The 15825-nt window shown below is 49.4% G+C and overlaps 1 protein-coding gene across 1 annotated transcript in view; it reads right to left on the bottom strand.

Annotated features, from left to right (window-relative positions):
* LOC309552474 (rho-related BTB domain-containing protein 2-like) overlaps positions 1 to 14982 on the bottom strand; it is a 35499-nt gene extending 20517 nt beyond the window's left edge. The window contains exons 1-3 of the mRNA XM_082253443.1: positions 14788 to 14982; positions 14492 to 14595; positions 1311 to 1496 (exon numbers count right to left, since the gene is read on the bottom strand). Of these exons, the coding sequence (XP_082109569.1) occupies positions 1311 to 1496; positions 14492 to 14595; positions 14788 to 14979 (482 nt within the window). The 5' untranslated portion in view covers positions 14980 to 14982. The remainder of the gene's footprint in view (positions 1 to 1310; positions 1497 to 14491; positions 14596 to 14787) is intronic.
* Positions 14983 to 15825: the final 843 nt, after the last annotated feature.

Genomic DNA, 15825 nt, shown 5'->3' with positions numbered 1-15825 from the left:
AACTACCGGGGCAAGTGGCTCCCTACCACCTCCCATACCAACTACCGGGGCAAGTGGCTCCCTACCACCTCCCATACCTACTACTGGGGCAAGTGGCTCCCTACCACCTCCCATACCTACTACTGGGGCAAGTGATCCACTACCACCTCCCATACCTACAACTGGGGCAAGTGACTCCCTACCACCTTCCATACATACTACTGGGGCAAGTGACCCCCTATAACCTCCCATACCTACTACTGGGGCAAGTGACTCCCTACCATCTCCCACGTCCACCACAAAACCCTCCAGGAGCAGAGGGGGGACAGCTACTTACCATATCATGAACAGGATGGGCACCGCTCTGGACAGACCACTGCTCCATTCTAATGTGGGTGCTGTCAGCCAGAGAGAAATGCTGCGGCTCAGGCTGAAGCCAGGTCGTATGCGTTCTCGTGAGACATTTAACTCGCAGGCCAGCCCCCGTCCAGTGGTTCCATGTCACGGCTGACCTAGCACGTAGCTGCGGTCTACACGCGCTTGCTGGCCAGACTAGGGGGACCCTCTGGATCTAGATTATCCAGTCCCTCGCCCAGTCCGGCAGTTGATAGTAGATTCTCACAGGAACAAAACAACAAAAATAGGAAAAAATTCCCAGCAAGTAACAAGGTCATTAAAGCGGTTGTATAGTGAAAAAAAAAAAAAAAACCCTGCAAGACAAAGGCATAATGAGGTAGTATGAAATACTTACCTTAAAACGAAGCCCCGACACGGACCCCCGGACACCGCTGTGGGAGCGGACATGCTCCCTCGTCGTCTCTTCCGGGTTCAGCGGCTCCGGCGCTGTGAGTGGCTGGAGCCGCAATGACAGCACTCCCGCGCATGCGCGGGAGTCATTTTCCGGCAAGTGGCCGGCGTGGAACTCTGAAGGTCCGCCGGACCTTCAGAGCGCATGTGCCGCTAGCATCAGCGGCTGCATGCAGGGCAAATATCTCCTAAACCGTGCAGGTTTAGGAGATATTAATTGTACCTACAGGTAAGCCTTATTATAGGCCTTATTATAGGCTTACCTGTAGGTAAAAGTCACAAAAATGAGTATACTACCACTTTAACACCAGACTAGGCAGAAAAAAAACTGAGTGTGGGTGTATACCCCCTGGGACTGCCCAAAGGCGTAGTCAAGCTTTTTCCTGCCTAGTGTCCTACTCATGTAGGAGGGGGGGGGGCAGTATAACCCAATGGTTAAGAAGACTCAGGAGCTGTGTACGTCAATGAATGAAAGAGAAAGAGATTTTTGAATGCAGAGCCATATACAGAAAAGGATGACTTACTTAGCCAAGGGGCGACGAGCACGGTTGACAGCATCCAAATCGGCATATCTCAGGTCCAGCTGACATCCGACCAGCACCACGGGAGTCCGAGGACAGAAGTGTTTGATCTCCGGGAGCCACATGGTCTTGACATGGCGCAGAGAGTACGGGTTGGCCAATGAGAAACACAGAACCACGACATCCGATCTGTGGAGAAGACATCATGAGTTAGAGGGACAGAAGAGGAGAGGTGTCCCAGGTGGGATATCGGGATCCTTGTACGTCATGAAGGACCTGCCCTATGAGGTCAACATCACATGTTAGAAGAAGGACAGAAGAAGAAGAGAGGAGTCCCAGGTGGGATATTGGGGAACTTTGTATGTCATGAAGACCCTACCCTAAGAGGTCAACGTCATGGGTTATACGTTCTGGGACACCTCTCCTCTTCTGTCCTATCGGAGATCCTTGTACATCATGAAGTCCCTATCCTATGAGGTCATCATCACGTGTCAGAAAGAGAGAAAAGAGGAGAGGTGTCCTAGAAGGTATATCGGAGATCCTTGCATGTCATGAAGACCCTATCCTATGAGGTCAATGTCACATGTCAGAAAGAGAGAGAAGAGGAGAGGTGTCCCAGGTGGGATATTGGAGGATCCTCACATGTCATGAAGACCCTGCCCTATGAGGTCAATGTATAAAATGATGGCTATGCTGCCTTTACACAATGCTCAGACTAGAGGTTTAGAGAGACTAAAGTAAATAATTTACAGAGCGAGCCCCACTTACACACCAATCACTCCCGGTCTTCCAATCCCGATCACAGCTCTATAGAGCAGCTGAAAAGATCCTCCAACTCCAAACAGATGAGTCAGGATGAGGGCAGAACTGGTATGAAGGATAGGGGGCACTCTGCTGGTACATGTATGGGTGCCATGCCACCTCTGGCTGGGCTGAGGAACACTGTGGTCTTCAAAGTTAAGTTTGCAGTTCTATAGGGGGGAGGTGTTGGGGTCAGTATATAGCCAGTATCACAGTGCGGAGGTTTGGGAATGGCTTTCCTTGGTAGAGGTTGTGGTTTGCAGTTCTTTAGGGGAAGGTGTTAGCCATCAGTATATAGCCAATATCATGGTGCAGAGGTTTGAGCATGGCTTCCCCTGGCAGAGGATATGGGTTGCAGTCCTATGGGGAGGGAGTTGTTAGCCATCAGTATATAGCCAATATCATGGTGCAGAGGTTTGAGCATGGCTTCCTCTGGCAGAGAATATGGGTTGCAGTCCTATGGGGAGGGAGTTGTTAGCCATCAGTAGATAGCCAATATCACGGTGCAGAGGTTTGAGCATGGCTTCCCCTGGCAGAGGATATGGTGAGTATACAGAGGGTTCTGGAAGGGTGTAGCAGAGAGCGGGGACTGACAGTTAACGTCTTCTGCTCAGTGAGGACCAAGAACTGAGCAATCAGCGATCACGTGATTGCTCGGTTCTTGGTCCTACAGCCGGAGGGGGACAGCTGCAGCATCGGACCAATGCTGCAGCCATCGAGGAGAGTGTGACGGAAGTCACTTTGGTTGGGGGACCCGTGGAACTCAGCTTGCCTTGCAGAGGTTGGGAATTCCCTGTCTCAGCTCCCCAGGTCCCTCTTATGTATAGGTCACCCTGCGTCTATTAGGGGCACAGGGTGACCAAGGAAATGATGGATAACTACTTAATGGACATTAAAGCCCCGTACACACGTACTGATCATCGGCCGAACGATCGGCCATCTTTTGTCCAGGGCTGTAGTGTCTGTTGAAAAGTGCAAAAGACTGCACACGAATTTTGTCGGCCAACAACAGCCCACTGCAGAAGTGATGTCATGTGATGGTCAACTTTCCTTGTGTTTTTTCTTTTCTGAGCATGCCCAGTCTTGCTAATCTGCTGTCTGTCGGCCGAAATCTGTACTGACTGACGAACAATCGGCCGTTCTGGTGACGGCCAACAAAAATTTTAAAGTCTGCACAACAGATTCTGTTCGGCCAAAAATGCGCTGCCAGCTGTCTGAAGCATCATACTAACAAGCCTACAATCGGCCGTCGGTCGAATATTTATGGCCGACAATCTGTACGTGTGTACGGGGCTTTAGAATATGGTTTGGATTACTTCAAATGGGACAGTAATATTTATCCTCAAGAAATCTATGATACATTAATTCCACCTTTATTTCCATCCAGAATGATGGAACATTGTATGAGCTTTGCATCATAGACTATTGTAGGTCGGAGCCGGACAGTCTACTACTGGGGTCTCCTGCTATGGTCTGTGTAATAAGGTGTTCTGTGTTTGATAATGTGTAAATTTCTTTGTTTTAGCCTTGTTGCCGCCAGTCTGGTCATCCAGGCTGGTTTTAAGTGCTGAGTCAATTATAACATTGTCTAGGTCTGGATTCCCATTCACCTATTGTTTCTGTCCAGATGGCTAGTTAATTAGCTCAGGTTAACCGCTTGCCGACCGCAGCACGACTATTTACGTCGGCAGTCAGCCCCTCACAGGCAAAGCGACGTAGGGCTATGTCGCTAGCCTGTGAGGGTCTAGGGAGCGAGCGCGTGCCGCCGGAGGCACAGTCATGGACCCCCCCCGCGCGTGTGCCCGGCGGACCCGATGTCCGCCGGTCACTCGCGATTGTTCGCCGGGAAGGGAGAAAGGCAGGCGACTAATGTAAACAAAGCCGCCTGTCATTCTTCCCTGTGTAAGAATGGACTACTATGTAGGACCGTTGATCACTGTTCCTACACCTCAAGCCACAGCCAATCACAGTTAGAATCACGCCCCTAGGGACACACATAACCCCTCCCTTAACCCCTTCCATGCCAGTGTCATTTTTACAGTAACAGTGCATATGTATAGCACTGATTACTGTAGTAATGTCACTGGTAACCCCAAAAGTGTCAAAAATGTCAGTCAAGGGTCCGATCTGTCCGCCGCAATGTCGCAGTACCCAAAAAAAAAAAAAAAGCGCAGATCGCCGCCATTACGCGTTAAAAAAAAAAAAAAAACAACAAAAATGACAAAAATCTTTCCCTGAGTTAGTAAACGCAATAACTTTTGCGCAAACCAATCAAAATACGCTTTTTGCAATTTTTTTTACCAAACATAGGTAGCAGAAAACAAATTGGCCTAAAATGTTAAAACATTTTGATTTTTACATTTTTTTTTTTGGGGAATTTCATCTAAAAAAAAAAAAGTGAAAAATATTGTTATTTTTGCAAAATTGACCCTCTTTTTTTGTTTATAGCGCAAAAAATGAAAATCGCACAGGTGATCAAATACCACCAAAAGAAAGCTCTGTTTGTGGGAAAAAAAGGACTTCAAATTTGTTTAGGTACAGCGTTGCACGACCGCGCAATTGTCCGTTAAAGTCACGCAGTGCCGAATCGCAAAATAGGCCCTGGTCAGGAAGGGGGTAAAATCTTCCTGGGCTTAAGTGGTTAATTAGGCTTCTGTATACAATTTTATCTGCATACGATCTTGTAAATCAGGCTCACCTGACCTGGTGGGGTATATATTCTGTGTGAGTCTGTTCAATAAAGAGTCCCAGATCTTATACAAGCTATTCTCGGCTAGTCTTGTATGTAGGGTGACTAGAATATCTGATATCTATGATCAAGACTGAAGGAAGCAGTATACTGATGAAAGCCCACAAGCACACTCTGGGTCGGTTTTTTTTCCCTTTTCAATCCACACTTCTCCTCTAAGCTGGTGTAAGGAGTATTTGAGTAAGCACCAAAAAACACAGAAGAGAGCCTGCAGGGGCCCCAAGGGCCACACAACCAAGTGCCAAAGGGCTGTACATGAGAGGGGGCTCTGAACTCACAGTCCGGTTTGCCTGTATATGGGACAGCGAGGAGGAAGAGACGTGTATCAGATATGGTTTCTGCACAGGAACCAACTGGCTTGAGACAGGAAGGAGCAAACACAGAGAGGAAACGAGAGACGTGGGGGGGCCGCAAGGCACACGGTGATGTAAACAAAGGCCATGTGTGGGGCAATGCTGAAAGGTCACAGAGTTCTGTACAGGACACATTCATAACATTTCCACCGTCTACAACATCTCCACGAGGAAACCACAAACTGGCTGCATTGCTCTTCACAGACATTAAAATAGAGAAGTGTTGATTTGTAACTACAATTAAATTTGTAACGGATCCAAAAAAGGGACGGGTCAGGCTGAGGATTTCAGTCCAGCTCACATGTTGACGATTGTCAGCTTAGACTCAGAAGGACGTCTCTTGGGGTTTTAATCTGACTTTTCAGTATGGGTTCCCCATTATCAGCTCAGACTCTAGAGGAAGTCTCTGGGGGTTTTATCTGACTTTTCAGTATGGGTTCCCCATTGTAAGCTCAGACTCTGGGAGGACATCTCTGCGTTTTTATAGCTGACTTTTCAGTATGGGTTTCCCATTATCAGCTCAGACTCTAGAGGAAGTCTCTGGGGGTTTTATCTGACTTTTCAGTATGGGTTTCCCATTATCAGCTCAGACTCTAGAGGACGTCTCTGGGGGTTTTATCTGACTTTTCAGTATGGGTTCCCCACTGTCAGCTCAGACTCTAGAGGACGTCTCTGGGGGTTTTATCTGACTTTTCAGTATGGGTTCCCCACTGTCAGCTCAGACTCCGGAGGAAGTCTCTGGGGGTTTTATCTGACTTTTCAGTATGGGTTTCCTATTATCAGCTCAGACCCTAGAGGAAGTCTCTGGGGGTTTTATCTGACTTTTCAGTATGGGTTTCCTATTATCAGCTCAGACTCTAGAGGACGTCTCTGGGGGTTTTATCTGACTTTTCAGTATGGGTTCCCCATTATCAGCTCAGACTCTGGAGGAAGTCTCTGGGGGTTTTATCTGACTTTTCAGTATGGGTTCCCTAATGTCAGCTCAGACTCCGGAGGACGTCTCTGGGGGTTTTATCTGACTTTTCAGTATGGGTTTCCTATTATCAGCTCAGACCCTAGAGGAAGTCTCTGGGGGTTTTATCTGACTTTTCAGTATGGGTTTCCTATTATCAGCTCAGACTCTAGAGGACGTCTCTGGGGGTTTTATCTGACTTTTCAGTATGGGTTTCCCATTATCAGCTCAGACTCTAGAGGACGTCTCTGGGGGTTTTATCTGACTTTTCAGTATGGGTTCCCCACTGTCAGCTCAGACTCTAGAGGACGTCTCTGGGGGTTTTATCTGACTTTTCAGTATGGGTTCCCCACTGTCAGCTCAGACTCCGGAGGAAGTCTCTGGGGGTTTTATCTGACTTTTCAGTATGGGTTTCCTATTATCAGCTAAGACCCTAGAGGAAGTCTCTGGGGGTTTTATCTGACTTTTCAGTATGGGTTTCCTATTATCAGCTCAGACTCTAGAGGACGTCTCTGGGGGTTTTATCTGACTTTTCAGTATGGGTTCCCCATTATCAGCTCAGACTCTGGAGGAAGTCTCTGGGGGTTTTATCTGACTTTTCAGTATGGGTTCCCTAATGTCAGCTCAGACTCCGGAGGACGTCTCTGGGGGTTTTATCTGACTTTTCAGTATGGGTTCCCCACTGTCATCCCAGATTCTGGGGGCCATCTTTAGAGGTTTTCACCTGACTTTTTGGCTCAGACTCTGGGGGAACGTAGCTAAGCGTTTTTATCTGACTTTTCAGTATGGGTTCCCTATAATCCGCTCAGACCCGGAGGGACGTTACTGGTTGTTTTAAAATGACTCTTCAATATGGGTTTCCTATTGTCAGCTCAGATTCTGGGAGGGCATCTCTGGGTTTTTAGATCTGACTTTTCAGTATGGGTTTCCCATTATCAGCTCAGACTCTAGAGGAAGTCTCTGGGGGTTTTATCTGACTTTTCAGTATGGGTTTCCCATTATCAGTTCAGACTCTAGAGGACGTCTCTGGGGGTTTTATCTGACTTTTCAGTATGGGTTCCCCACTGTCAGCTCAGACTCTAGAGGACGTCTCTGGGGGTTTTAGCTGACTTTTCAGTATGGGTTCCCCACTGTCAGCTCAGACTCCGGAGGAAGTCTCTGGGGGTTTTATCTGACTTTTCAGTATGGGTTTCCCATTATCAGCTCAGACTCTAGAGGACGTCTCTGGGGGTTTTATCTGACTTTTCAGTATGGGTTCCCCACTGTCAGCTCAGACTCTGGAGGAAGTCTCTGGGGGTTTTATCTGACTTTTCAGTATGGGTTTCCTATTATCAGCTCAGACTCTAGAGGACGTCTCTGGGGGTTTTATCTGACTTTTCAGTATGGGTTCCCCATTATCAGCTCAGACTCTGGAGGAAGTCTCTGGGGGTTTTATCTGACTTTTCAGTATGGGTTCCCTAATGTCAGCTCAGACTCCGGAGGACGTCTCTGGGGGTTTTATCTGACTTTTCAGTATGGGTTCCCCACTGTCATCCCAGATTCTGGGGGCCATCTTTAGAGGTTTTCACCTGACTTTTTGGCTCAGACTCTGGGGGAACGTAGCGAAGCGTTTTTATCTGACTTTTCAGTATGGGTTCCCTATAATCCGCTCAGACCCGGAGGGACGTTACTGGTTGTTTTAAAATGACTCTTCAATATGGGTTTCCTATTGTCAGCTCAGATTCTGGGAGGGCATCTCTGGGTTTTTAGATCTGACTTTTCAGTATGGGTTTCCCATTATCAGCTCAGACTCTAGAGGAAGTCTCTGGGGGTTTTATCTGACTTTTCAGTATGGGTTTCCCATTATCAGCTCAGACTCTAGAGGACGTCTCTGGGGGTTTTATCTGACTTTTCAGTATGGGTTCCCCACTGTCAGCTCAGACTCTAGAGGACGTCTCTGGGGGTTTTATCTGACTTTTCAGTATGGGTTCCCCATTATCAGCTCAGACTCTGGAGGAAGTCTCTGGGGGTTTTATCTGACTTTTCAGTATGGGTTCCCCACTGTCAGCTCAGACTCCGGAGGAAGTCTCTGGGGGTTTTATCTGACTTTTCAGTATGGGTTCCCCACTGTCAGCTCAGACTCCGGAGGAAGTCTCTGGGGGTTTTATCTGACTTTTCAGTATGGGTTTCCTATTATCAGCTCAGACCCTAGAGGAAGTCTCTGGGGGTTTTATCTGACTTTTCAGTATGGGTTCCCCATTATCAGCTCAGACTCTAGATGAAGTCTCTGGGGGTTTTATCTGACTTTTCAGTATGGGTTCCCTAATGTCAGCTCAGACTCCGGAGGACGTCTCTGGGGGTTTTATCTGACTTTTCAGTATGGGTTCCCCACTGTCATCCCAGATTCTGGGGGCCATCTTTAGAGGTTTTCACCTGACTTTTTGGCTCAGACTCTGGGGGAACGTAGCTAAGCGTTTTTATCTGACTTTTCAGTATGGGTTCCCTATAATCCGCTCAGACCCGGAGGGACGTTACTGGTTGTTTTAAAATGACTCTTCAATATGGGTTTCCTATTGTCAGCTCAGATTCTGGGAGGGCATCTCTGGGTTTTTAGATCTGACTTTTCAGTATGGGCTTCCCATTATTTCAGACCCTGAGGCATGTTTGACTGTTTTTATCTGACGGGATTTTTAGTATGTGCTCCCCACTATCAACAGACTCTGGAGGATGTTTCAGAATCCATTTATTGGGGGGGGTGCTGGGAAGGGGCATCGCTGGGTGTTTTATTTGACTTTTTGGCTCAGAGGGACCTTACGGAGTGGGTTTACCTGACTTTTCAGTATGTGTTCCCTATTGATCGCTCAGATTCTGGAGGACGTCTCTGGGCTTGGTTACCTGACTTTTCTTTATGCGTTTCCCACTGTCAGCTCAGACTCTGAGGAACATTTGAAGGTATTTGTATCTGACTTTATCAGCTGTCAAACTCTGGAGGACATCTCCGGGGGTCTTTTTATCTGACTTTTCAGTATAGGTTTCCCATTGTCAGTTCAGATTCTGGGGGACGTCTTTGGGTGTTTTTATCTAACTTCCCTTTGTGTTGCCCACTGTCATCTCAGATTCTGGAGGACTTCTCTGAGGGGGGGGGGGGGGGGGGCTGGTTATTTGTCCTTTTAGCATGGGCTACACATTTCTGCTCAGATAAAAACACCCCGAGATGTCCTCCCAAGTCTGAGCAGACCAATCGGTAACCCATACCGAAGGTCAGCTAAAATCCCCCAGAGACGTCCTGAATCAGAGGTAGCAATGGAGAACACAAAGAAAAGGCAGATATAAAAAACCCCCACAGAAGTGTCCTCCAAAGCCTGACTTCAGTAGGAGGGGGGCTATATTTGACTTTTCAGTACGGGTTTCCCATTGTAGGTTCAGATTCTGGAGGATGTTCTCAGGGGGGGGTTATTTGACTTTTCAATATAGGTTCCATGTTGTCAGATCAGATTCTTGGGGGGGTTTTCTTGGAGATTTTAGTTGACTTTTCAGTATGGGTTCCCCCATTGTAGGTTCAGATTCTGGAGGATGTTCTCGAGGGGGGGGGGGGGGGGGTATATTTGACTTTTCAGTATAGGTTCCCCATTGTAGGTTCAGATTCTGGAGGATGTTCTCGAGGGGGGGGGGGGTATATTTGATTTTTCAGTATGGGTTCCCCCATTGTAGGTTCAGATTCTGGAGGATGTTCTCGGGGGGGGGGGGGGGGGGGGTTATTTGGTTGACTTTTCAATATCGGTTTCCCGTTGTCAGCTCAGATTCTTGGGGGGGGGGGGGGTTTGGGAGATTTTAGTTGACTTTCCAGTATAGGTTCCCCATTGTAGGTTCAGATTCTGGTGGATGTTCTCGGGGGGGGGGGGGGGGGGTATTTGGTAGATTTTTCAATATGGGTTCCCTGTTGTCAGTTCAAATTCTGGGGGGCCTTTCTGGGACATTTTAGTCGACTTTTCAGTACGGGTTCCCCATTGTAAGCTCAGATTCTGGCGGATGTTCTCAGGGGGGGTTATTTGACTTTTCAATATAGGTTCCATGTTGTCAGTTCAGATTCTTGGGGGGTTTTCTTGGAGATTTTAGTTGACTTTTCAGTATGGGTTCCCCATTGTAGGTTCAGATTCTGGCGGATGTTCTAGGGGGGGGGGGGGGGGGGGCGGTATTTGGTTGACTTTTCAATATAGGTTACCCGTTGTCAGATCAGATTCTTGGGGGGGGGGGGTTTGGGAGATTTTGGTTGACTTTTCAGTATGGGTTCCCCATTGTAGGTTCAGATTCTGGGGGGACGTCTTCCAGGGGTTTTTATCTGACTTTTCTTCATGCATTTCCCAGTTATCCAGCCTTATCTGTCCAGGACTGAGCTCTTCCACAGCACACAGAACCAACCAATGAGACTACATTCACAGGGGTGCACAATTTGCTGTGTTCAGGCGGCTGACCACCCCCTCTGGACTCCGCTGCGTTTTGTGCTATGGCCAAAGACAAAGTGTCCCATTAGCTGCAGCCAGATACTGCATATACGTTGTCCCACCTGTGTCTGGGTTCAGACATACGCTCTCTTTGCATGTGGTCACTCAGATGAGTTACATGTCAATGGCGGCATTGATGTGTACAATACAACATTTGACAGCCTCTGCTGTTCACACGCAGTGTGCATGCAGCGGTTAGATCTGCCGACAAGAATCCACCGGATCTCGCCATGGCCGCCCATGTGAATGCAGCCATAACCTGAGTGGTTCCTCTCAGATGGTTCAAAACAATGTTACGTCCATCGGTGATGAGCGGACACAGCACATATACTATAAGGCCAAAGAATGTGCCCCCCTCCAAATGATGAGGTTAAGGGGTCTCCAGTGAAGGGTCCTGGTAATCCTCAATCATACAAAGACATTGTAGACAATTGTCTACAGATCCAGTTGTATAAAGAGATGGTTTAATGAGCTTGGTGTGACGAACCTTGAATGTCCTTCAAAGAGCCCTGACCTCAACCCTGCTGACCACACATGAATAGGTCTGCCGATGGCGAACCAGGTCTTCTCATCCAACATTAGTACCCGACCTCAACTAGGGGGACCAAATTCCCACAAACTCCCAAAATTAGGTGAAAAAAGTCTTCTCAGAAGATTGTAAGATGGCATAGCCAAAAAGAGGGTGACCCCTCTTTAATGGCCACGCTGGGAAAGGGGGCGCGACCCCATATTAAGAGCCACGCTGGGAAAGGGGGGCGACCCCATATTAAGAGCCACGCTGGGAAAGGGGGGAGACCCCATATTAAGGGCCACGCTGGGAAAGGGGGGAGACCCCATATTAAGGGCCACGCTGGGAAAGGGGGGCAACTCCATATTAAGAGCCACGCTGGGAAAGGGGGGCAACCCCATATTAAGAGCCATGCTGGGAAAGGGGGGAGACCCCATATTAAGAGCCATGCTGGGAAAGGGGGGAGACCCCATATTAAGAGCCATGCTGGGAAAGGGGGGCAACCTCATATTAAGGGCCATGCTGGGAAAGGGGGGAGACCCCATATTAAGAGCCACGCTGGGAAAGGGGGGAGACCCCATATTAAGAGCCACGCTGGGAAAGGGGGGAGACCCCATATTAAGGGCCACGCTGGGAAAGGGGGGCAACTCCATATTAAGAGCCACGCTGGGAAAGGGGGAGCGACCCCATATTAAGGGCCACGCAGGGAAGGGGGGCAACCCCATATTAAGGGCCATGCTGGGAAAGGGGGGCAACCCCATATTAAGAGCCACACTGGGAAAGGGGGGCAACCCCCTATTAAGAGCCACGCTGGGAAAGGGGGGCAAACCCCATATTAAGGGCCACGGTTTCTGAAAAAAAAAAAAAGGAGTCCAATTATGTGATGGGAGTCACTTTGGGCGGGGGAGGGGATTGTGGAACCCAGATAACATTAGAGAGGTCAGGAAACTCCTTGTCCAGCTTCTCCGGACCCTCCTATGTGTAAGTCACCCTGTATCTATTAGGGGCACAGGGTGACCAAGAACCCCAGTTGGGTCTGCACTAATCAGACTCGCTGTACAACCACACCGGACTCAGCATTTCAGTTACCCCGGGTATCCTGGGTTCTATATGTGTGGTTTGTGTTGAAAGAATATTGTAGAAGCGTCTCATAGACCATTGCTAGATAGTGAGGTGGGGTGGGGTTTATTATTGTTAAAACGCCTGTATCCCATTGTTTGTCTGCTTTGAGATCAACCTATTATGGGATGGGTTTGTGTATGTGGATTGGCTGCAAAAACAGAGGAGGGGGGGGGGGGATTGTCCCAGATTGTAGATCTCTTTGTGCCTGTGCTTGAATAAACAGTTCTTATTCTGGTTTGCACCAAAACTGGCATTGTTTAGTTCCTGGGGTAACTACAGCCAGATTCACGGGTCTCGTGTTCCAGAGCTTGAGAAGCAGTCCGGAATCTGTTACAAATAACTTCCTATAGGTGTGATGGGGTCTACCAGCCATTGCCCATTTGGTGTACATGATAGGCACATGGCCCACGGGACTCCACTGCAGCCAAAAGTAGGAATGGGGACTAGAGAAAGACGGGGGGGGGGGGGGGGGGCATTAAATGTCTGTCTACACCACTGGTGCCTAACCTGTGGCCCTTTTTGTGCTGCCCTCAGGGCCCCATCAGACACTAATCTGCATTTCTCCAACAGTTTGGTATAGTAGCTCTCTAGTTTCCTCGTGAAATGTGTCTGCAGTCTCTGACCATCTCCTGTACTATGTCCGCAGTCTCTGACCATCTCCTGTACCATGTCCGCAATCTCTGACCATCTCCTGTACCATGTCCGCAATCTCTGACCATCTCCTGTACCATGTCCGCAATCTCTGACCATCTCCTGTACCATGTCCGCAGTCTCTGACCATCTCCTGTACTATGTCCGCAGTCTCTGACCATCTCCTGTACCATGTCCGCAGGCTCTGACCATCTCCTGTACTATGTCCGCAGTCTCTGACCATCTCCTGTACCATGTCCGCAGTCTCTGACCATCTCCTGTACCATGTCCGCAGTCTCTGACCGTCTCCTGTACCATGTCCGCAGTCTCTGACCGTCTCCTGTACCATGTCCGCAGTCTCTGACCGTCTCCTGTACCATGTCCGCAGTCTCTGATCATCTCCTGTACCATGTCCGCAGTCTCTGATCATCTCCTGTACCATGTCCGCAGTCTCTGATCATCTCCTGTACTATGTCCGCAGTCTCTGACCATCTCCAGTACTATGTCTGCAGTCTCTGACCGTCTCCTGTACCATGTCCGCAGTCTCTGACCGTCTCCTGTACCATGTCTGCAGTCTCTGATAGTGAACATAGACTGAATTTTATGTGCAGCCCTGTGGGGATGATGTTTGAGGCAGCACCTGAGGCCCGTATACACTAACCATTATAGACCCCCCCCCCCATGTCTGAGATGAGGGGGGGGGGGTGTTTACACATGGTTGTAATATACATAAACGAAAAGAGCCGCCATCCCTCCCCCGCTCCTGGCCGGCACATGGCAACGATTCCCTCCAGAGAATGCAATCTGTGGATTTATTTTCAATTCAGGGAGAGCGCTGAGCGCAATTTACTCTGCAGACCGAAGACGACGGGACAATGGTCCCTAATACTAGGTAGGGACTGGCTAACCCGAGTGTAGTGATCTATACAGATGGAGAGCTAGTGAGAAAGAAGGACTGTAGGGACAGGGAGGGATATAAAGGACTATAGGGACAGGGAGGGATATAAAGGACTGTATGGAGGACTATAGGGACAGGGAGGGATATAAAAGGACTGTATGGAGGACTATAGGGACAGGGAGGGATATAAAGGACTGCATGGAGGACTATAGGGACAGGGAGGGATATAAAAGGACTGTATGGAGGACTATAGGGACAGGGAGGGATATAAAGGACTGTATGGAGGACTATAGGGACAGGGAGGGATATAAAGGACTGTATGGAGGACTATAGAGACAGGGAGGGATATAAAGGACTGTATGGAGGACTATAGAGACAGGGAGGGATATAAAGGACTGTATGGAGGACTATAGGGACAGGGAGGGATATAAAAGGACTGCATGGAGGACTATAGGGACAGGGAGGGATATAAAAGGACTGTATGGAGGACTATAGGGACAGGGAGGGATATAAAAGGACTGTATGGAGGACTATAGGGACAGGGAGGGATATAAAGGACTGTATGGAGGACTATAGGGACAGGGAGGGATATAAAGGACTGTATGGAGGACTATAGGGACAGACTCGTAAGTCTTCTTCTGAAGAAACTTTCTCACGGCAGACAGGTTGGGTTATTCCCGAGCTGCTCACCTCCCGTAGGCGAATCGCCGGTCCTTGTGATGGTCTCCGAAGGTGTCCCAGAGCCGCAGGGAGACGCTGACCTCGTCCACCACATCGCGGGATCGCTCCAGAACCTGAGAATAGGAAACACACACAATCGATGGTCTGCAGACTTTTTATATCGCATCCCTGTAACTAAGCTCCTCCCACACAGGGCAGTCACGTGATCAATAGATTCAAACAACAATTATCTGGGCAAAAACATCTGACACTGAGGATTAATAAAGGGCACCCCGACACAGAGGAGATAGGATCCCCCATCTTACCTCCTGGCAGACGCGGTACTGGTCGATGGCCCACACGGTGGGGACGTGGGTAGCCAGGAGCTGGTACTGGGTGAGGGTGGCATTACAGGCGCGGGCGCAGATCAGTCGCGTCTTCCCCACCGCGTTGTCTCCAACTACCACACATTTGATGGTCTCGACATTGGGGCGCTCATAGTCCAAGTCTATATCCATGAAGATGAGCCTGCAGAGAGACGGCAAGCGTTAAAGAGACGCCACTGAAAGCTGATGTACACATAGTGACCCCCAAGACCACTCCCTGTCCCATCGTAAAATCCCCCCTCACCGCTCCCACCCTACAACCCCCCCCCCCCACACCACTCCCTGTCCCATCGTAAAATCCCCCCCCCCCACACCGCTCCCAGTCCCATCATAAAATCCTCACTGCTCCCAATCCCATGGTACATTCCTTACCGCTCCCAGTCCCATCGTACAATCCCCCCCTCACCGCTCCCAGCCCCATCGTACAAGCCTCACCGCTCCCAGTCCCATCGTACAAGCCTCACCGCTCCCAGTCCCATCGTACAATCCTCACCGCTCCCAGTCCCATCGTACAATCCTCACCGCTCCCAGCCCCATCGTACAAGCCTCACCGCTCCCAGTCCCATCGTACAATCCTCACCGCTCCCAGTCCCATCGTACAATCCTCACCGCTCCCAGTCCCATCGTACAATCCTCACCGCTCCCAGTCCCATCGTACAATCCCCCCTCACCGCTCCCAGTCCCATCGAACAGTCCTCACCGCTCCCAGTCCCATCATACAATCCTCACCGCTCCCAATCCCATGGTACATTCCTTACCGCTCCCAGTCCCATCGTACAATCCTCACCGCTCCCATCGAACAGTCTTCACCGCTCCCAGTCTCACCATACAAGCCTCGCCGCTCCCAGTCCCATCGTACAAGCCTCGCCGCTCCCAGTCCCATCGTACAAGCCTCGCGGCTCCCAGTCCCATCATACAATCCCCCCTCAACGCTCCCAGCCCCATCGTACAATCCTCACCGCTCCCATCGAACAGTCC

The sequence above is a fragment of the Pelophylax lessonae genome, assembly GCF_965119305.1.
Source record: "Pelophylax lessonae genome assembly, chromosome: 1".
Taxonomy (NCBI): domain Eukaryota; kingdom Metazoa; phylum Chordata; class Amphibia; order Anura; family Ranidae; genus Pelophylax; species Pelophylax lessonae.
This window is presented reverse-complemented; position numbering and strand designations above follow the sequence as displayed.